This window comes from Giraffa tippelskirchi, chromosome 1 (genome assembly GCF_054371585.1).
Source record: "Giraffa tippelskirchi isolate mGirTip1 chromosome 1, T2T-mGirTip1v1.2.pri, whole genome shotgun sequence".
Classification (NCBI taxonomy): domain Eukaryota; kingdom Metazoa; phylum Chordata; class Mammalia; order Artiodactyla; family Giraffidae; genus Giraffa; species Giraffa tippelskirchi.
In genome coordinates, this window is record NC_137275.1 from 19,245,001 (window position 1) to 19,267,678 (window position 22,678).

General features: G+C 37.1%; 1 protein-coding gene across 5 annotated transcripts in view; it reads right to left on the reverse strand.

The window, feature by feature from the left end:
- The window catches only part of LOC145543138 (uncharacterized), a 54,202-nt gene that overhangs the window by 4,313 nt on the left and 27,211 nt on the right, over positions 1-22,678 (reverse strand). For 3 of the 5 annotated variants that reach the window (XR_014080481.1, XM_081583724.1, XM_081583696.1), the window contains one exon: positions 8,582-10,103. The exons of 1 other annotated variant lie outside the window; for it this stretch is intronic. Coding sequence is in view for 3 of the 4 variants with exons in the window: in XM_081583724.1 (XP_081439850.1) it covers positions 9,939-10,103 (165 nt within the window). In the remaining variant the exon portion in view is untranslated. Of the gene's footprint in view, positions 1-8,581; positions 10,104-14,399; positions 14,703-22,678 lie in introns of those variants that run through there. One more of the 5 variants, XM_081583708.1, reaches the window with a different exon arrangement.

Sequence of the window (22,678 nt, forward strand, 5' to 3'; positions counted from 1 at the left end):
AGTTATACTTGCATACAGCATTAGGGTAAACGTTGATTTTTACACCATTTGTTTCCATATATTTGATACCACATTTAAAGTGCTATTCCCAGATCCCTTTCAGGTGTTACTTCTTGACCGAGATGAATATTTTCCTGTGCACTGGGCTCTGATTTGCTTCCAAACTTGCACAGAATTGAAAAACTCCCTTTATATAAATCTATTCATCAGCTTCATGTTGTTTTTAGGTCTTTTGTATTTCAATCTGAACTCCTTGCCCTTCAAAATTGTTGAATAAGTTGAGGCTTTGCTGTTATTGGCGGGGGACAGTGGTGGTGGTTTCCCTTTCTTTACCTATCCATTTAGGTTCTCTGTTTCCCTGAATCCCAGGTCTTGCTTTTGTATAGCCCATCTTCCTGCTGAGGCCTTTCCATCTATAAAGGTCTATTCCATCCTTGTAACTGAATTATCAGTGCTAGTTTGACTCAATAGAAAACTCAAGGTTTCGTTAAGAGATTTGATGTTTTGAGTCTTGCATTATTCATATGAAATGCTTAGTGTTTTACCACTATCCTCAGTGTTCTCCAGTTTTATGACTGTCTTGGGTTTGTTTCATCCATTGTGTTGAGCACTCAGTGGGTCCTGTCATTGTGTAAACATGCTCTTCAATTCTGGGAAATGTTACTGAGCTAGTCTTGCTACATGCCCTTCACCACCTCAGTCTTTTGGTTCTCTGAAATTGTTATTTGGGTGTGAGCCCTGCTCACCATTGCAAGTTGTTAATTATACTTCGAGCGATTTTACAACTTTCAGCTTTTTTTTTTTAAGGTTTTAAATTTCAGTCGATTTCTAAGGCCACCCCTTCCAACCTGTTATTCCATGGGTTATCTTTTCTTCATCTCTAAGATTATTTGGAGCTTTGAAAGTTTAGTTTCCTGCAAGGTGCTTTTCTTTCCTGTTGCTTTGGCCTCTGCCCTTCATCTTCCTCAAATATTTGGTGATCCTTAGCTCATATTTAGGAGTGGAGCATTTTAAAAGCTGCTTGGATGTTGTGTGTGGGGCTGAGGGGTGGGGAGGATGGGGACTTGTCAACGATGGGGTTCACTGCTAGGCAGTCAGGCTGTCTCATTTTATTGAGGAACCTCTTGATCCGTTTCTCCCCCACTTTGAGCTGATCAGGTTTCCCAAAGAAGTCTTTTTTTTTTTTTTTTTCCATTCTGCTGCCTGGAGGGTAAAAAAACTTGGCTGCCAATGTTCTGAGATCCCAGTGTCAGGAGAAACCTGAGGGATCTGAGCAAGTAAAGTACTTTTTAACTCCTTTGTTTTCATGACAGTATGCCTGTTCAAAGACCACCCTCCCTTACCTGCTCAGACAAGTTTCTGCCAGGATAGGGGAGTTCAGTTGTCCTGCAGTACAGAGAGGATACGGAGGTTTAATTGCTTGTCAACCAATCCTCCCCTTTACCTCTTTTCCAGAGATATCAGGGCTGCCAATTGCTTAATAAGCCTTTGGAGGTTCTGTGATACAATTTGAAATACCCTCACTGCTGACAGAAAATTCCTTTCTTGTCTGCTTAGTCAATTGCCATTTGTTCAAAGCTTTGCAGCTTATATAATTCAGTAGTTTCTTCTTTTTTATGGTTTTTGTTTGTTTTGGTTTTTGACTGTATGACTTGTGGAATCTTAGTTCCCTGACCAGGGATCGAATCCATGCCCACTGACAGTGAAAGTTGGATTGCCAGTGGTAATCCGGGGGATTGCCTCCTGTCCATTTTTTTTGTCCTTACCGTGGATTTTTTTTAAACAACCAGTTTTTGCCAGGGACTGTTGCCAGCCTGCTCTCCCTGCCCCCCCCCCCCCTTTTTTAAGCACTGAGTTTTAGTAAGATTTCTGAAGAGACTAGAAGTGATAAGCAGCCTTTTTTTTGTGTGTGTGTGTGGTGATGAAAGGATTGGGGGAACCAAATGAGGCAGACGAAGTACAGGTAGGTCAGTGCCCTTCTAAAGTTTGGCCAAAAAGTAAAGTTTACAGGTAGGTTGCTAGTTGAACATAGAACCAATCTCATTTACTTGCTGGACAGTGTTAGGAAGCTTTGATTTCACTTGTCCCATCAGTTTTGTAGACCTGTTAGAGCTACTGATCCCATTTTCTATGCCTGTTGTCCTAATTTGGATTTTGATACCTTTTGATTGACTAGATATCTGTTACCATCTGAGATAATTAATTTTTCTTCCCAGGGTCCTGGGTTTTCTCCTTTGTCCCTTTTCTTATTTTCAGTATGTTTTACAAGGTTGTAGGTCTTGTTTACCACATTACTCTTTCTGCATTGGTATGGTGACTGCTTCATTGTTCTTTGTTGTATACAAGTTAGAATATAGTGTGTGGACACCTCTCCAGGTTCCATTTATGCTGAGATAATTTTGAAAGGTAATCTAACTAATAACATTAGAATCTGATTATCAGTTCTTTGTGTTCTATAGTTTATGTGCTTTGTTTTACTGCCTGGAAAAGTTCTTTGAAGTTGTTACCTTGCACTTTAAAAGTACTGTATGTGTGCAGCCTTGAGGTATTGGGAATTTTAAAACAAGGACTGATTCCACTGTCCATCATGGTGTTTTGTTTTTTCCTGAAATGTATAATAAGTTTATTTGGTTTAGAGTCAGATTAACCAGAAATGTAAAAATCTGGATCCATGCATAATGGATACGCTGACATCTCAGTAAATTTATTTGGGTACAGTTTACTTAATAGTGCAGTTTATCAGTGCACTAATACTTAAGGATGACCCTAGATTTCATAAAGACATTGTTACTACCTACCTTTGAAACAGTTGAGAAAAATGCATACCGATGTACCCTTTATTCACTACTGGCCATATTTAGGAGTCTAATCTGAAATTTTGCATATGTAACATGATTCTAGCAAGATGAATATCCAGCTGTGTAAAATGATTTGGCTTGGGCTATATATTGCTGTCAATTGCCTATAATCTGAAAAGTTGGGGGAAAATTTATTATAATCTGTTGGTATTTCAAAAGAGGCTTGCAGGCTATTTATATCAGAATCAGTATTGTTTGGAGATGTTGCCTGGAATTCTATATTTCACATACACCGAGTGATCTTAGCTGCACTAGAGTTGTAAGGACTTGCTTTAAGATGGTTAGTTAAGCTTGCTGTTTTCATAAGAATTTTTTGTTTTTACTTCTATCGTGTGTAAAGACAAAGGTTCATGTTTCATAAAACTTAACACCACTCAAGGATTTTAATCACAGACCCCAGGTCCAGCTTGAAAGAAAAAAAATAGACTTGACATTCTAAAGAGTGTACGAGATGACAGCAGTAGTGTACAAGCTGGGAAAGGAATGGAGGTGGTGGGAGGAGGTAGTTACTAAATTTTTTGAGGCAGTACATTCTATTGCCTGCATATTGCCCCCTTGGTTTGTCACTGATCTCACTCATCGATTCCATTTTTACAAATTGTTAATCAGCAGCTCTGTTTAAAATTGAGTGTTGTCTTGAGTTGGGCTGATTACATATTGTCTTATTTGTTCATAAGCATCTTTTAGAATCTAATGAATGAGATGTAATTACAACAGCCTATGACTATAGTATAGTGTGTGCTAAGTTGCTTCAGTCGTTTCTGACTCTGCTACCCTACGGACTGTAGCCCACCAGGCTCCTCTGTCCATGGGATTCTCCAGACACGAGTACTGGGAGTGGGTTGCCATGCCCTTCTCTAGGGGATCTTCCCGACCCAGGGATTGAACCCACATCGCTTTCGTCTGCTGCATTTGCAGGCGGGTTCTTTACCACCAGCACTACCTGTAGCTTTGGATAAAGACTAGGATCCAAGGGACTGTGTAATTTAGAAGACAGCAATGGGGTAAGTGCTACGTGTTAATTTTCCCCACTAAGCCCTGTAAAGGTGGATAATTTGGAGGGACAGAAAGAACATGAAAAGGACTTGATAAAATTGTTTTACTACTTAAAAAGGGTGAGATACTTTATAGGAATAAGATCCTAAGTGAGCAAGGTGTTTCTTGTTACAGCAGTCCAAGTGAGTTATTTTACTTGTCATAGGAGGAATTCTTTACAGTCTTCAAAGAAAGTACAGACAATAGGAAAGGTTCTATTCATTAAACATGGATATTAGGGTTACTGGATTCTATTTTGAGAAACTTAGATAAGTTGCTTGGAAAGATAGTTTATTTCAAGGTATACATTTTATTTGTGTAGGCATTTTGTTTTATTTTAGAATTTGAAGGCAAGGTTACTTTCCTGAATTTTTAAAAATTTCTCTTAAAACACTAGAAGAAACTTAAGAGGTCTGTTAGCGCCAGTACCTAAGTGTGACATTTAATATGTCATGGAAAGCTATGCTTTGAATAAATACTTGAGGAAAGTAATTGCCCCCTTTCTGTTGTGTGGATAGCCCTGATTACATGGGGCTTTATCACACATTTAGAAAACATTTGCCAATCTCAGACTGGTGAAGTGGAACCCTTTTTAAAAGAAATTGGAAGAATGGGTTAGTTACGAGATTGGCTATGGCAATAAAGAAAACTTCAAAATGCTCAGAAATTTGTTGTAAATTGCTTCTCCAATCATTGATAAATAAAGCATGCTACTACTAATTAATTAGTTACATGTATTCAGGTCTATCAGCTTGTCATTTTTTAAGAACCTGGTTGATTTGATTTTAAACCCAACATGATGTTCTCTGTACCATCTGACATTTCCAGGCATACTTTCCCTGAGCAAATTCTGTTGGAACCAAATGTTTCCAGTTCTAGGAGTCTACTTCTAGAGTCTTCATATAAAGTTTATAGTGGGCTTTAATGGGGTTTTGATTTGCACTAAACTTCCTTTTCTGAAAAGATTACTCATGTTCAAATTACAATGTAGTGCTTTTGTTTTACAATTAAACTCTTATAGCAGTCATGCATTTTTTGCACTGTCTTTTTTCTTTTTCTTTTTTTATTTAAGCTTCCCCTCTTGGGTGAATTTCTTGAAATAACATAGGTCTTATTTTCTTAGTTGAAAAGGTAAGGCAACTACTGTCAAGTCAAAAAGGACATAATGTTAAATGATGGGATTTTATGCATAATTGGTTAAATAATATTAAAAGTTGAGACTGGGATGGACCAAAAAAGAGCAATTTCCAGTTTTCTCCAACATGTTCTGAGAAAGGATGCCTGCAATAGGAGTAATCTCTATGGGGATGTTCAGTCTTTGCCCTCAGTTGGGCTTGCTGTCAGATTGTGGTGAAACCACCAAAAGGCCTGGGAATGCATTTAATATCTTTGAAGACTTACACATTTTCCAAAAAATGGCAAATTAGAGGTGTGCAATAGCAGTAATGTTAACCAAGGTACTTGTAGTCAATGTAAATACAGAAAAAGCCTAACTATTATTTCATTATATTCCTATGTTTGTGTCCTTTGAGAACTCCTTTCAAGGAGTGTGGGTTGCCCATTGTGCTGGTCTGCAAAGAGAGAGGTTGCCATTATTGGGTGGGTCATAGTACTGAACAGGTGCTTCCCCTCAAATGAACTCCTTCTTTAACCAGCTTGTGATTTGTCTAAATGCAAGCTAGAATGAAATCATGCATTCTGTAGTTCTAGGTTCTGCTAACATTCTATATAAAGAGAGAATGAACTTTCAAAAGTTAAAATAATTCTCAGATTTATTAGAATGTGTGGGACAGTCTGTCTAGTAGATTATTTTTTAAATTCTTGTTTAGTATATTCAGTGGAATAGATGATACCAAATGAATGATTCTGAGGTTCTGCTCTGTCATTTGCCCTGTGATGTTGGGCAAATAAAATTTTAACTCCAACAAGCATCAGTTTTTCCCGCTGTAAAATTTTGATGTTCTTTAGGAGGTTTGTGCAAAGTGTTTTGATGGTGGTTCTCAGCTTCATACAACAAGTATGATGTGGCCAGGCTTGTGGGGAGTAGACACATGTAATTGCCCACCGTGATGGGAATGAGTGCCCTTTGCGAAGCTTGCCTGGGAACCTGCAGGGACTCCCTGCTTTTGCTTTTGTCACTCTTCTGGAGTTTGTTGCTATGAGGTTCCTTGTAGTAGCCCCGTGATTTTCGTAAGTGATGCGGAAAGATGAGATAAGCAGGAGGGAGGAGTTAGGGTAGGCTAAAGACAGTTCTAGATTATGGAATAGCTGTGATCCCCTTTTGAAATAAATAAGTTTCCTGGGGAAAAGAAAAGTATGTAGTTAGTTTCAGGATTTAAAATTTGAGGTGTTTGCATGATACCCAAGTGAGGGTCTCCAGTAGAAAATCATTTGTAATTCAGAAGGAAGGTTATTGCCAGAGAAGGCAGTGCTGTGGGAGTGAATAAAAACATCCTGGATAGTGTGGAAAGTGACCTGAAGGCTGAGCTCTCTGCAGGTCCTCTGAATGGATGCATGTGTACTGATTGAACTCCCCAGGTCTAGTCCACTTTCTCCACCCCCACAGCCAGCTGTGTCTTCATTTCTCTTAACTACATTAGCCGAATAGAGTCTGGCAAGTTATCTAACTTGTGCTTCAGTTTTCTTATCTGTAAGATGGGAAGAATATCATGTACCTCAAGGTTGTGAGGATTAAATTAAAAAGTATTTAAACAGTACTAGCCCATCAGTGGTCAGTAATGTTAATGGGACTGCCTTTACCTGTTGAGATAACTTTGATTTCCAGTAGGGTCCAATTCCCATCCCTCTTAATGATTGGAGCCAGTGATGATCATTATCTTTCTTGTATTTATTCCCTGCCACACAGTCACCATTTAAGTAGATGGTATTTTAGGGTATTTATGATCTTTATGGATCTTGCCTTCTCAACTGAAATGTAAGCTTCCCTTAACATCAGGACCACTTCTTACACTTGTGTATACAGCCATTAGTTTCTCAAACATTGGTTATCTCTATCAGAATGGTGAAGTCGCTCAGTCGTGTCTGATTCTTTGCGTAACTTAGAATAAATCCTAATGTTCTAGGACTGTTTTGGTGCTGAGTAGGAACTCAGTATTTGAACCCACAAATGAAAAATCTAAGATTGTCTAAATATTTGTTTCTTTCTACTTGGGTATATTGTGACAGATGTAGCACAGATAGCAGGGAAACACTCCTTGCTAAACGAGTGCTTTCCTTACTTCTTCCTGGCAGCTTTCAAGAGTTGGTAAAAAACACACATCTGGAAAACAAACTCTCAGACTGCCTGGGCAAACAGGCATTCTGTGAGACTTGCTTCCTGGAACCAGGGTGATGCTTTAAACAGTGCAAGTGGAGAGGACGTTGCAAAGGCATGTAGTGACATAATAACATGTAGCATAATGTTCAAGCTTCTGGGTCTTGGCATCTCAATATGTAAAACTGAGGGTGAGGTGGTGGTTAGATGAGGTGATCTTTAAGTTCCATGTCTTCAAGCAATAAATATGCCAGTATTCACTGGCAATCAGTGAAGCATTGTTTTATGAAATGGCAACCCACTCCTGTACTCTTGCCTGGAAAATTCCATGGACAGAGGAGCCTGGTAGGCTACAGTCCATGGCATCTCAAAGAGTTGGACACGACTGAGCGACTTCACTGTACGTTGTTTTATACATAATTATAAGTTGTAGAAATAATAGGTAAATTTTATAGGGCTTCAAAAATAATGCCAGCAAAACTCAGGACAATATCTCTTCTTACAAAACTTAAGAATCCTATCTCTACCCTCCAGAAACAACTACTAACCTGGCCCAAAGCAAAATAGTACTGATATGTTGTCTGGCCCACAATTAACTTAAGCAGTCAGATAATATACTCTGAGTTGAACGTGGGTTTCATGACTATATACTTCAGTTAGTACTTGAATCAGTAAAAGCTGTCTAACTACGTGATCTAGAATTTAACTTTGCTATTTTCTCATCTGCAAAGTAAAGCTATGTCTAAGCCTAGACAGCATATTTAAAAGCAGAGACATTGCTTTGTTGACAAAGGTTCATATAGACAAAGCTATGGTTTTTCCAGTAGTCATGTACTGATGTGAGAGTTGGACCATGAAGTCTGAGGGCTGAGAAACTGATGCTTTTGAACTGTGGTGCTGGAGAAAACTCTTGAGAGTCCCTTGGACAGCAAGGAGATCAAAGCTGTCAATCTTAAAGGAAATAAACCCAGAATATCATTGGAAGGACTGACGCTGAAGCTCCAATTCTTTGGCCACCTGATGCGAAGAGCCGACTCACTGGAAAAGACTTTGATGCTGGAAAGATTGAAGGCAGGAGGAGAAGGGGATGACAGAGGATGAGATGGTTGGATGGCATCACCGACTCAGTGGACACAAGTTCTGAGCAAACTCCAGGAGATAGTGAAGGACAAGGAAGCCTGGCATGCTGCAAGTCCATGGGGTTGCAAAGAGTTGGACATGACTTAGCGACTGAACAACATTAACATAGCACTTATGTGCTTAGAACTACTGTTTTATGTGCTTTACATTATACTAAATATAATTGTTTTTACCTCTTCATGTCATTGAAACACCTCTCCCCCAAAGCACTTATTACATTATGTTGGACTGTATTTGTCCCCCTCCAGGGTATAAATTACAGAAACTCCAAAAATTTCTAACATTGAAAATGCTTTAATAAAAAACATTTGGTGAATGGAAATGTGATATTGTGCTGGAGGAATTGGGACCTATTTTTTAAAATGCTGAAATTAGATCATTATTAGGATTAAAATGAGTTCTCTAGTAGTCAGGAACTTCTGATCTTTTTATTCTTCCCCATGGGTCACTGTGACTTTTATGATTTTAAAGCCGACTTTATGAGACTTCTGTGGCCATCCAGTGGTTAAGACTCCACACTTCCACTGCAGGGGGCACGGGTTTGATCCCTGGTCAGGGGACCAAGATCCTGCGTGGCGTTCAAATAAACCACCACCACCAACAGAAACCTACCTCAGACCTCATGTTTCCACTTAGGAAACAACTCATGAAACCTTGTTAACCAACTGTAAAGAAGTTGAATGTTTTGGTTTTTAGAAATCTTAGTGATTCATGGTTATTGAATGAGTGTGTCACTCAAAAAGAAAAAGCTGTTGGTGTAGTAAAATAGAAGACATGACCTGTGATTTATTTGAGAAATGACAAAGCTTTCTTACTTTTTTTAAAACTTTACCCCCCAAAAATGCCTAGTATAAAACACAATGGTTTGAATTTTAATTTCAATGAAAGTGTGTAAAAGAGGTGATGTATATCTGGACTGTACTCATGTAAAGATTCTCATTAAAAAAAAAAATTATTTGGCTGCACCAGGTCTTGCTTGCAGCACATAGGATCTTTGATCTTTGTTGCAGCATGTGGGACCTAGCTCCCTGACCAGGGGTCGAACCCAGACCGGACGTATTGAGAGTCCAGTCTTAGCCACTGGACTACCAGGGAAGTCCCAAGATCAGGAAATTTTAAGGTCAAGGTCATTTCTGAGTAAAGAGTAAGATGATGGGAATTTAGTCAGTGCCATAAATGGAATCATCTTTCCTATTAAGTAATAACTAACACTTAAATAGCATTTACTATGGGGTAGACAACTCTGTGGTGTTATTATTAGCTCCATTTTAAAGATGAAACAGCACCAAACATAACCAACTTGTCTAAAGTCACCTGTATGGTATGTGGCAGAGTGGAGAACTGAAACTTGGCAGTCTGATTCCAGGGTTTGTGCTTGTAATACAGAAAAGTAGTGGAGCAATGGTAATAACAAAAACCCCCCACCCCTCAAACCAAATGGGGTTACAGAAATGGAAGAGAGACAAAGATAACAGTCAAGAGACACCAAAGGGACAAGGAAATACTTCCAACCCCTTCTTCCTCCATTCCTCCTACCACTTTATAGTCTGAGTCACCAGGGAAGCCCTCCTACCACTAGAGAATGCGTTTGTAATTGTTGGTGATAGAATTCTATAATTACATATAACAATTTATTGGTACCAGCTGAGGATGGAGAGAAGGATGGGTATAAAGTTTGTAGTTAAAAGAATGATGATGATTGAAAGGAGAATTGTCATGCTGATGATTATGATCTTTTTGCAGCATTTCTGCCATATCCTCCAAAGAATCTTTATTGTTTGGGGGGATTCTTTGGCCTGAAATAAAAAAAAAAACAAATTCCATGATTTCTTCTCATTTCTGGATTAATATGTACCCTACAATACATATTAGAACTATTTAGAAGAATGGATTTGATTAAATTGTTCTAAAATGCACCAAGATTCCTTATGGTGTTCAGCTGTAGTTTTATTGGCTTTTTAAATTTTTGACCTTGAAAAGTTACTCTCTGAACTCCAGTTTCCTCATCTTCATGATTTGACAAATGTCCCTCTCCCTTACAACCCTGTTTAAAATTGCTAACCCATCTCCATTCCAATAGCCCTTTCCCCTTTCAATAGATTATTTTTTCCCAAAGTAGTTACCTCTCCTCTAACAATATGCAAATTTTACTTTTTATTGTTTGTTGAGAATGTAAGCTCTATGAAGGCAGGGATTTTTGTCTGTTTCATTCACTGCTATAGTCCCAACAGTGAACCAACCATATAGAGCAACTATTTGGATAATATTTGTTGAAAAAAAATGAATGACTAAATCTGCTTATTAAATGAGGATAATAGTACCTGCCACAGAGTAGCCCAGACTGTGAGAATTAACCAAGATAGTGAATACAGTATATCAAGACTGGATATAAGAATAAGTTATGCCATTATTAATATTTTGATGAATAATGAGATGTATTTCCTTAAGTATGATACAAAAACTTTCATATCTTCACCTAATTAACCTAAACAAAATAGCTCACTTTTATTAAATATTATTAAAATTATTGAAAGAATTCAAGGAGCAATGAAGAGAAATGAAATGTGGCCACACAAAATTATAAAATTTTAAAAAATTTTATAAAATTTTTATAAAATTATAAAATTTCTGCCCACCCCCCTGAAGTAAGCTTTATTGTTTTCATTCGGTCCACTCCTTTTTGTTTTTAAAATACATGTAACTGCTTTTCATCTAGTCATGATACAAGTGAATTGTTTGATGCTTACATGGATTTCTGCTGTCTGCCACCTGGATAAGGAAAACTATCATATTTCAGTTATCTTTCTTCATACATCAGGTCTGCTTCTTTAGTCTCAGTGTATGGTGATTTCCCAAGAACAAAATCAAGGTAGATCCTTGCAGTGCTTACTGTAAGTGACATGAGTCCTGGTATGTTACTCAGATGGCCTCATGACTCTATAGTTTATGACAAGTTATGGGAGCCCAGGTTTGTATATCCAAGATGATACTGGTTATTCCCAAGGATTTGGAGTATGGAAGCTAGTGACTAGGTGTACTTTCCAATGTGTTATAATGCTTTAAGTGCAGGTACTATAGGACGTGCGTTATATGTATTTCTGCACAATACTATGTAATAAGCATAATAACCTTAGGTTAATACTCCTGTTTTACAGTGTTGAAGAAAAATGAGGTTCAGAAAGGTTGAAGTTACTTGTCTCAGATTTAGAGAAAGTGACGGAGCTGGAATTCAGATCTAGAATTGTGTGACTCTCTACTGCCTTGTGTAGAAATATTGAATTAAGGTATAAACAGGCTTTACATTCTTCTCTTAGATCATTTATTCTCTTTTATTAATGTAACATGCATGTACAGTTTGGGCAGTCAGAATTCGATAAGGTGTGTGAGTAAAAAGTGCCTTCTCCTGTGCTGCTCCTTCCCACCCCAATCCTGTTTTTCAGAGGTAATCACTCTCAGCTCTTGTTTGTGTGTTTTGTTAGCTGCTGAATCCCTATTACCTGGAACAGTGGTTCTCACCTGGGGATGCTTGTGCCTTCCCGAGAGCATTGGGCAATATCAGGAGACATTTTTGCCTGTCATGAATGTCGGGGGGGTGCTACTGGGCGTCTAATGGCTAGGAGCCAGGAATGCTGTTGAACAGCCTACAAGGCCTAGGGCAGTCCCAAGTGCTCCACGGTTGAGAAACCCTGACCTAAAACAGTGTCTGACATATAGTGGTGATCAGTAAATACTTGCTCAATGCATATCATTTAGCTGTTTATTTTTTCCTGGTGTTTGTTTTCCTCTGGATTACTAAAAATACTTATGTATTATTACTATACATATATATTACTAGAAATATATATATATAGTTCTTGATTTTTTCTGTTTCCAACTATAGAAAAGAGGATATAATAACTCCTACCATACCTCCAAAAAAAAAATCCTTCCTTTGATGGCTCCTGTGTTGGATCCTTTTGTTTTATCTATTTTTTTAAATTTCTTTTTAAAAAAATTATTTTTTAATTGAAGGATAATTGCTTTACAGAATTTTGTTGTTTTCTGTCAAACATCAATATGAATCAGCCATAGGTATACATATATTTATTTTTGACTGCGCTGGCTCTTCTTTGCTGCCTGAGGACTTTCTCTATCTGTGGACAGAGCGTGCTACTCCTTGTTGCAGTGTGTGGACTTCTCATTGCAGTGGCTTCTCGTTGCAGAGCATGGGCTCTAGGGTGTATGGGCTTCAGTAGTTGCAGCATGAGGGCTCAGTATTTGTGGCGCATGGGCTTAGTTGCTCTGAGGCAGGTAGGATCTTCCTGGACTAGGGATTGAACCCATGTCCCCTGCATTGCCAGGCAGATTCTTAACCACTGGACCACCGGGGAAATCCCTTCTGCTTTATCTTGGAAGTTCCACACAGAGTCTTTTGATCTGCTCAGGTGGGTTTTGGTTGGGGTCCAGGTTTGCTGTACCTAGAGCTTCAATCTTCAGATCTTTCTTCTATTCTGGGCATGTCCTTCTCTTGTGTTTGCCTCCTGTTTTTTCAATCTCATTTCTTTTCATTTCTTGATTTATTCCCTCTTGTTAGTGAAAAATTTCTTCTGAAAATTTCTTGGAAAGGGTGACTGGGAGGTAAATTTCTGAAAATTTACATGCCTAGAAATGTCTTTATTCTACCCTTACACTGAGTTGGTAATTTGGTTATAGAAATCTAGTGTGGAAATCATTTTCTTTCATAATTTTGAAAGCATTCCTTCTTTTCTCTTTAAGTACTCCTATACTGTTTTTGCAAAATCTGTTACTCTAATTTTCCTTTCTCCATCTGAAAGCCTTCAGAATCCTCTCTTCCTTTTTAACATTCTATAATTTCAAGATTATATGCTCTGCTATGGTCCTTTCTTGTTGTTCATTGAATCTGTAAATTCATGTTATTTGTTTTAGGAATTTTTCTTGTATTAATCTGGTTTTCTCTCCTCTCATTCCTTCGTTTCCTTTTTCTGAAACTCCTGTTATTCATATGTTGGATTTCTTAGACTGTTCTCTGTCTTTCCTCTCTCTCTCTTTTTTTGCTCTACTCTCTGAGAGAATATCTCAACTTTATATTACAATAATTCTATTTAATTTAAAAGTTTTACTACTGTTTTAATTTCCAAAAGACCTTTTTGTTTTATGAATAAGTTTTTATATAGCTTTTCATTCTTTTTCCAGAGTTGTATTATATTCTGTTATTTCTCCTAGGACATTAGAGAGGGTTTTTTTTTTTCTTTTTTAAGTACAGTTGATTTACAATATTGTGTTAGTTTCAGGTATATACCACAGTGATTCAGTTATATATATATATGTATCTTTTCAGATTCTTTTCCCTTATAGGTTATTACAAAACACTGAGTATAGTTCCCTGTGCTATATAGTAGGTCATTTTTGGTTATGTTTTATAGAGAGGAGTATGTATATGTTAATCTCAAACTCCTAATTTGTCTTTTTCCCCTAGAGAGGATTATTATTAACAGTTTATTTTTTTTCCATGCCATGCAGCATGTAGGATCTTAGTTCCCCAACCAAGGGTCTAATCTGTGCTCCCTGCATTGGAAGGACAATCTTAAGCACTGGACCACCAGGGAAGTTAGAGGTTTTTTGGTTTTTGTTTTATAATGAAGCTTTCTTTTGCTTCTGCATCATCTGTTTTGTCTGAGTTTCTTTTTTTCCTGTTTATTTATTTTTTTATTATAGAGATTTTTCTCAAATATCTCATGATCTGTGTTGTTTATTTTACAAAAGTGATGGTTGGAAACTCAGTATGAGTGAGTGCGGGCTATCATTTGGTGAGTTTTACTATAGGGCAATCTGGTGCACACCTGTCCGTTTCATTGGGGGAATGCGTCGATACCTGTAGGTTAGTATCCGTAGGTCTTTTTTCCTTGGTCTAGTCAGTTTTCTTAGGGAGGAATCCTCTAATCTCCCACTGAGTGAAGCTGACTGGGAGACAGGTTGGAGAGTGGTCACCATATTCTGGATGCAGATTTTCACTAAGTTCACCTAGTTTTAATATGATGGTCACTCTGGCCTTAACTGAACCTGGAATCTGAATTTAAAATCTCTTAGATCCGTTATCTTTAGATAACACAATTTATTATCCTTTGTCAGCAATAAGGAGAGGAAGCAGCGTGGTTGTAAAAAGAAGGGAAGGGACTCTACAGGTAACTTGTTCCTTTTAAAAACTTTATATCCAAGTCACTTCTTTCTAGACCCATACTGCTTTTAGAAGTACTGTGTGTCTACTTTTAGAAGTACCATGAGTGTCCAGTTGCTGATCCATCCTTTCCAAGGTTTTATGGCCTGCATCAGTTTGTATCTTAATATCTTCTGCTACTATAAGCTTGAGTTCTGAACTTTCTCTGCTTGAGTTGAAGCTATTAAATACAAAGAACCAAAAATTTTTCTAGCTTCCAAAATTTTGTGATTTCTTTCCTGTTATTATTTTTCTAAAAAATCCTAGTGGTTTATACATTAAAATTTATAACTGTTGTTTTACTTATCATTTTATAAAGTTTTGAGAGCATACCAAGAAAAAGGTATACGTTTCTTCTGCTAGGTTCAAATCCATGACCCATATTTATCTGTAGGCAGACTGACAGAAAGCTTATTGTCCTACTTTTTGTTAAAAAAAATTATGCTTTTTAAGTACATTCAGTAGAGTCTTTTACAAAAAGATCACGAGAAAAGAGAGAGAAGATTAATTTAGATAGGTAAAAATAGATTTAGTGAGAATGATTATATGATATCTGTGTGAAAATAATCTGAGAACAATTATAAAATACTTCAGTGAAATTTCATCTTGTTTTGAGCTGCTTCTATTCAACTGGCTTCAAAGATAAGTAATTTTTCCCATGTAATCATGAAAATACAATGTATACATAAAAGTGGGATTTTCTTGGAAGGGAAGGCAAAAGTCTCAACTCTTTGCTATAACTTTCTGGAATTTAGATGTTGCTTCTTTTCTGACAGGAAAGATACATGATATAATCTAGTAAAGTAAAAGGTCCAGTGATATAGTGGATTATGTAACTATAACCTTGCCGGTTTGTGTGGGTGTGCTCAGTCGTGTGATTCTTTGTTGACCCCATGGACTGTAGCTTGCCAGGCTCCGTTGTCCATGGAATTCTCCAGGCAAGAATACTGGAGTGGTTTGCCATTTCCTCCTCCAGCGGATCTTCCCCACCCAGGGATCGAACCTGTGTTTCCTACATTGTCAGGTGGATTCTTTACCACTGAGCCTCCTGGGAAGCCTGCCACTGTTACTACTCAAAAATGCTAGATAATATATTAGGTTGGCCTAAAAATGTGCCAACCTAATATTAACTTATTAACCAACAATAACTTATGGAAAAACCCAAATGAACTTTTTGGTCAACCCAATATAAGAAGCAAAGTTAAATGCCTAGCTGAGTTTGGAAGAAAGTAAGAGAAAGGTCAAGAGCAGGAACTTAGGGCAGCGAGAAGCTGCACTGATGGCACAGATCACCTGGATTCGGGAAGGCGATGATGCTGGCTTCTACCATGCAGGCAGGGCTTAGGGTTTTAGTGCTCATAGCGACAGTGGGCTAAGCCTTGGGCTCACATGAGGAGACCAATGAAGGTACTCAATTTCCATCCTTCTGGTTAACTAGGCTCAACACTCTCTCTCACCCCGTATCCAATCTGTCAGGAACTCTAATTCACGCCACCTTCAAAATATATCCAGAGTCCAACCACTTCTCACCACCTATACTGCAGTCAATATTCACTTGGTGTTACCTACATCTTTAGTACTTTACATACTTTAAAATATTGATTTTATGTTATGTGAATTTTACATCAATTACAAAAAAAGAGAGATTCTGCCCTGTATTAGAGATCAGATTAAGGGTATAAGCTTCCTATTCAACCCAGCTGAATGACCTCAAGGTAGTTGGCCTTGTAACCTGAGAGGGAGGCATGAGCAAGAAAGCAAATAACCAGGCTTTAGAACTTCAGAAATATGTCTGGAAAAGAACTTTACGTGTGTCTACAGGCCCTTGGAAATGATTAGATGCAAAAAGATTAGAAGTCAACTAAGTTTTGAATGAAATTATAAATAAATCAAAAACTGGTCCTTTTTTTTTTTTTTTGGTGGTGAACAGTTTCTTTCTTTTTTTTTTTTTTATAAATTTATTTATTTTAGTTGGGGGCTAATTACTTTACAATATTGTAATAGTTTTTGCCATACATTGACATGAATCAGCCATGGGTTTACATGTGTTCCCCTTCCCGGACCCCCCACCCACCTCCCTCCCCATCCCATCCTTCTGGATCATCCCATTGCCCCGGCCCTGAGCCCTTGTCACATGCATCGAACATGGAATGGTGCTCTGTTTCACATATGACAATACACATGTCTCAATGCCATTCTCCGAGATCGTCCCACCCTCCTCCCTCAGAGTCCATAAAATTGTTCCATGCATCTGTGTCTCTTATTCTGTCTCGCATATAGGGTTATCGTTACCATCTTTCAAATTCCATATATATGCATTAGTATACTGTATTGTTGTTTTTCTTTCTGGCTTACTTCACTCTGTATAATGTGCTCCAGTTTCATCCATCTCAGTAGAACCGATTCAAATGTATTTTTTTAATGGCTGAGTAATATTCCATTGTGTATATGTACCACAGCTTCCTTATCCATTCACCTGCTGATGGACATCTAGGTTGCTTCCATGTCCTGGCTATTGTAAACAGTGCTGCGATGAACATTGGGGTACACGCGTCTCTTTCAATTCTGGTTTCCTCGGTGTATATGCCCAGCAGTGGGATTGCTGGGTCATATGGCAGTTCTATTCCCAGTTTTTTAAGGAATCTCCACACTGTTCTCCATAGTGGCTGTACTAGTTTGCATTCCCACCAACAGTGTAAGAGGGTTCCCTTTTCTCCACACCCTCTCCAGCATTTATTGCTTGTAGACTTTTGGATAGCAGCCATTCTGACTGGTGTGAAATGATACCTCATTGTGGTTTTGATTTGCATTTCTCTAATAATGAGTGATGTTGAGCATCTTTTCATGTGTTTGTTAGCCATCTGTATGTCTTCTTTGGAGAAATGTCTGTTTAGTTCTTTGGCCCATTTTTTGATTGGGTCGTTTATTTTTCGGGAATTCAGCTGCAGAAGTTGCTTGTATATTTTTGAGATTAATTGTTTGTCTGTTGCTTCATTTGCTATTATTTTCTCCCATTCTGAAGGCTGTCTTTTCACCTTGTTTATAGTTTCCTTTGTTGTGCAAAAGCTTTTAATTTTAATTAGGTCCCATTTGTTTATTTTTGCTTTTATTTCCAATATTCTGGGAGGTGGGTCATGGAGGATCCTGCTGTGATTTATGTCGGAGAGTGTTTTGCCTATGTTTTCCTCTAGGAGTTTTATTGTTTCTGGTCTTACGTTTAGATCTTTAATCCATTTTGAGTTTATTTTTGTGTACGGTGTTAGGAAGTGTTCTAGTTTCATTCTTTTACAAGTGGTTGACCAGTTTTCCCAGCACCACTTGTTAAAGAGATTGTCTTTTCTCCATTGTATATTCTTGCCTCCTTTGTCGAAGATAAGGTGTCCATATGTGCGTGGGTTTATCTCTGGGCTTTCTATTTTGTTCCATTGATCTATATTTCTATCTTTGTGCCAGTACCATACTGTCTTGATGACTGTGGCTTTGTAGTAGAGCCTGAAGTCAGGCAGGTTGATTCCTCCAGTTCCATTCTTCTTCCTCAAGATTGCTTTGGCTATTCGAGGTTTCTTATATTTCCATACAAATTGTGAGATGATTTAAAAACTGGTCCTTTAAAAAGACCAAAGAAGAAAAAAACAAAAGCTTTGCAGTGTGGTTGCCAGAGAAAAGACATGTGGGAGAATGGACAAAATACATAAAGTTGCTTTTACTCATTTTTCCATCAGGAAAAAAAGTATTTCAGACATTACCATTTCTATTCAATCTATTACTGGAGGTCCTAGCTAATGTACTGATAGGAAGAAAAGAAGAAAGAAAGAACAAGAGAGAGAGAAAAAAAAAGAAAAAAGGAAGGATGGAAGGAAAGAAAAAAACAAAATACATATTGGAAAGGATGAAAAAAATCCAGTCATTTTTTACATATTATCAGTTCAGTTCAGTCGCTCAGTTGTGTCTGAGTTGTGATCCTGTGGACTGCAGCCCAGGGTTCCCTGTCCATCACCAACTCCCAGAGCCTGCTCAAACTCACGTCCATCGAGTCGGTGATGCCATCCAACCATCTCATCCTCTGTCATCCCCTTCTCCTCCTGCCCTCAATCTTTCCCAGCATCAGGGTCTTTTCCAAGGGGTCAGTTCTTTGCATCAGGTGGCCAAAATATTGGAGTTTCAGCTTCAACATCAGTCCTTCCAATGAACATTCAGGACTGATCTCCTTTAGGATGGACTGGTTGGATCTCCTTGCAGTCCAAGGGACTCTCAAGAGTCTTCTCCAACACCACAGTTCAAAAGCATCAATTCTTGGGCACTCAGCTTTCTTTATGGTCCAAACCTCACATCCATACAGACCACTGAAGAAATCATAACTGACTATACGGAGCTTTGTCAGCAAAGTAACGTCTCTGCTTTTCAATATGCTGTCTGGGTTGGTCATAGCTTTTCTTCCAAGGAGCAAGTGTCTTTTAATTTCATGGCTGCAGTCACCAACTGTGGTGATTTTGGAGCCCAAGAAAATAAAGTCTGTCACTGTTTCCATCATTTCCCTATCTATTTGCCATGAAGTGATGGGACTGGATGCCATGATCTTAGGTTTTTATCAAATTTTGATATAGAAAATGAAAATAATTTTTTAGACAAACAATATTACCATAAAAGAGTTCAGCAAGACTTGGGATATAGACATCAGTATGCAAATTTGACTGTCTTCCTAGTAACCAAATTTTTTTGAAAATGTAGTTAAAAAATATAATATAAAATAACAACAAAAACAGGTATCAAGAAATCTCACAAAAGTTGTACAAGATCTTTATGGGAAAAATTATAAAACTCGAAAGATTTTGAAAGAGATTTAGAAAAAGAGACATAGAATGTTCAGAGATGGGAAAACAGTATTTTAAAGGTATTAATTCTTCTCATACTAATGTCATTGCAACTAATATCCCAACATTTCTTTTGTGTGTGTGTAACTTGAGATGTAGATTCTACAATTCCCTGAAAGAGAAAGAAGCCTAACCAACGTAATTTCTGAAAAGGAAAAAAATAGATGAACTTGCCCTATAAGATATTAAGGCTTCTCATAAAGCCATGATAACTAAAATGGTGTAATACTGGCCCAAGGATACAGAAATAGACCAGAAGAATATCATGTATACAAATCAAAAGAATGAAAGTTGTTTACACATGAAAACATTATATGTGGCAAGGTTGGCATTACAAAGCAAATGGGAAAGGTTGAGCTATTCAACAAATGGCTGATGGGCAACTGTCTATTTACATAGAAAATAATAAAATTTGATTCCTACCTCATGGGTGCTCAGTCGTTTTAGTCATGTCCGACTCTTTGCCACCCTACAGACTGTGGCCCTCCTTCCAGGCTCCTCTGTCCGTGGGATTCTCCAGGCAAGAATACTGGAGTGGGTTACCATACCCTCCTCCAAGGAATCTTCCTGACCCAGGGATTGCATCCGCATCTCCTGCTTCTCCTTCATTGCAGGCGGATTCTTCACCCACTGAGCCACCTGAGAAGCCCTCCTACCTCATACTTTACACAAAAATAAAATGCCACCTGTTTTAATGACCCATGTTAAAGAAGCAGAATTAAAATTTTTGGGAGACAATGTAAGACTCTCTTTGTAACCTGGGGAAAGTCACCTGGGAAGACACAGAAAGCATAAGTGACAAAGAGCAAGACAGATACATTTGCCGACGTGGAAGTTCAAGACTTCTGTCCTGATAAATGGATAAAGAGATGTGGTACATATATACAATGGAATACTACTCAGTCATTAAAAAGAATGGAATAATCCCACTTGTAGCAACATGGATGCAACTAGATATTATCATACTACATAAGTCAGAAAGAGAAAGACAAATATCCTATATACCACTTATATGTGGAATCTAAAATATGACACAAATGAACCTATCTGTGAAACAGAAACAGAATCACAGACATAGAGAACAGACTGGTGGTTGCCAAGGGGGAGGAGGAGGTTGGGAGAAGGTTGGGGTTAGCAGATGTAAGTTTCTACATATAGGATAGGTAAACAACAAGGTCCTACTGTATAGCACAGAGAATTATATTCTATATCCTATGGTAAAACACAATGGAAAAGAATATAAAAAAGGATGTGCATATATATATGTATAACTGAATCACTTTGCTGTACAAGAGAGATTAGCACAACACTGTAAGTCAACTATACTTCAATTAAAAAAATAGTAAAAAAAAATGACTTCTGTCCTAAAAAAGATACTATGCACAAAGCTAAAATTGAGCCACATATTGGGAGAACATTTTTAAACTTTATGAGGAGGGAGGTGGGAGGGGGGTTCAGGATGGGGAACAGATGTACACTCATGGCTAATTCATGTCAATGTATGGCAAAAACCACTACAATATTGTAAAGTAATTAGCCTCCAATTAAAATAAATAAATTTAAAAAAATAAAATAAAATAACCTTTATACAACTGCCTAAGTATTAGGATGAAGAATTATATACTCATTCTTTATTCTAATAGTTATAAAGTAATTGTTTTATATATTAATATATATTACAAATTATTTAAAACATAAGCACCCCATTAGCAAAATGGCCAAAGGATATCAACAAACAATTCACTGAAGAAATTCTAACGGCTAATAAACATAAAAATTGCTCATTGTCATCCAAAATGCAAATTTAGATAATATTTTCTTTCCCCTGTCAGATTGTTAAAAATTATAATTTCATAATCCCAAGTATTGGAAAGATACAGAACCTCTCATACAGTACTGATGGAAGTATAAATTGGCACAATCTTTGAAAAGCAATTTTAAATTATTTGCTTAATTCAAGAGTGCATATATTTTAAGATTCAAAAATTCAATTTCTATGTATATATTCTAGACTGATGGTTTAAAATAGGATCAAGCATCCCAAGGGGTTCAGATGACCAATTGGAGAGCAGGAAAATAATATTAGAACCTCTATTTGTTTTAATCTAAAAAACAAGAAGGAAATGAAAATATTTAAATTTTAACATATGGATAGCCACTGACATCTTCTGTAGGTATGGTGTAAAATACTTAAATCATGAAAGTTAAGGTGTTTTGAGGGTAGAGTAGAAATTCCACAGTGATGAAGAGTTGGCCACTGCATACTCCTTTATCCATTCTCTTGTAGTGTATTGCAACACCTACGATTTACGTACATCTGGGTAAGTGAATGTATGGGTAATATTATTTAGTTTTAACTAAGCTAAAGAATAGACATGTGGCTTAATTACATTAATACTAATAAGGCAAACCTAAACAACAAGAAAATGACAAAGAGGATATATCTCTGCTTCTAGTTTGAATACTCCACCTTCCATATTTAGAGACTTTAAAGTCATTTGTAATCAGATCTGACTTTTAATCACATTGCTATCATTAAAATACATTATTAAAATTTTTCTTAATCAGAGTTTTATTTTCTTAAGAAAACAAACCATTTAATTTTATTTCATCTTTGTCTCACCTTTAAATTTCTACTTTTCTGTATATGTTTTATATAAGATTATTATAGGATAATACATATAATTTATACATATTTAAATGCATTCTCAACAATACTTTACACATAAATGTGCATGATCAAAAAATTCTGTAGACTGCTGTCTTAGAAACATTTTGCAAGCGTGTACCAAAAGACATGTACAAAGGTGTTCAATGCAATGTTGTTCCATAATAAAGAAGTTGGAACCTACATTAATATTGATAAAAGAGGAAAGGACAAGAACACTGTATTTCTTAAAATAGTAATGAGATGCTGTCAGAAGCTAAATTGATAAATTAGAGCTAAGTGTATCAAAATGAATACATTTCAAAAAATAATAATGTTGAACTTAAAACAGATTGCAGAAGGATAGGCTCATTAGGATGTCATACATAACCAAGTTTAAAAATGCAAACCAACTATAGATATATATTATAGCAAAGGAATCAAAACATTCATACTAATGATTCATATCAAATTCATAATAGTGTTTCTTTTAGTGAGGGAGTGGAATGAGCTTGGGAAAGACTCAAAGGTGACTTTAATTACTTTCATAATTTTATTTCTTTGAAAACCAAAGGCCCATATCCAATATGGCAAAATGTGAAGGCCATATAAGGCTGGCTGATGATTACAAGGGTATTA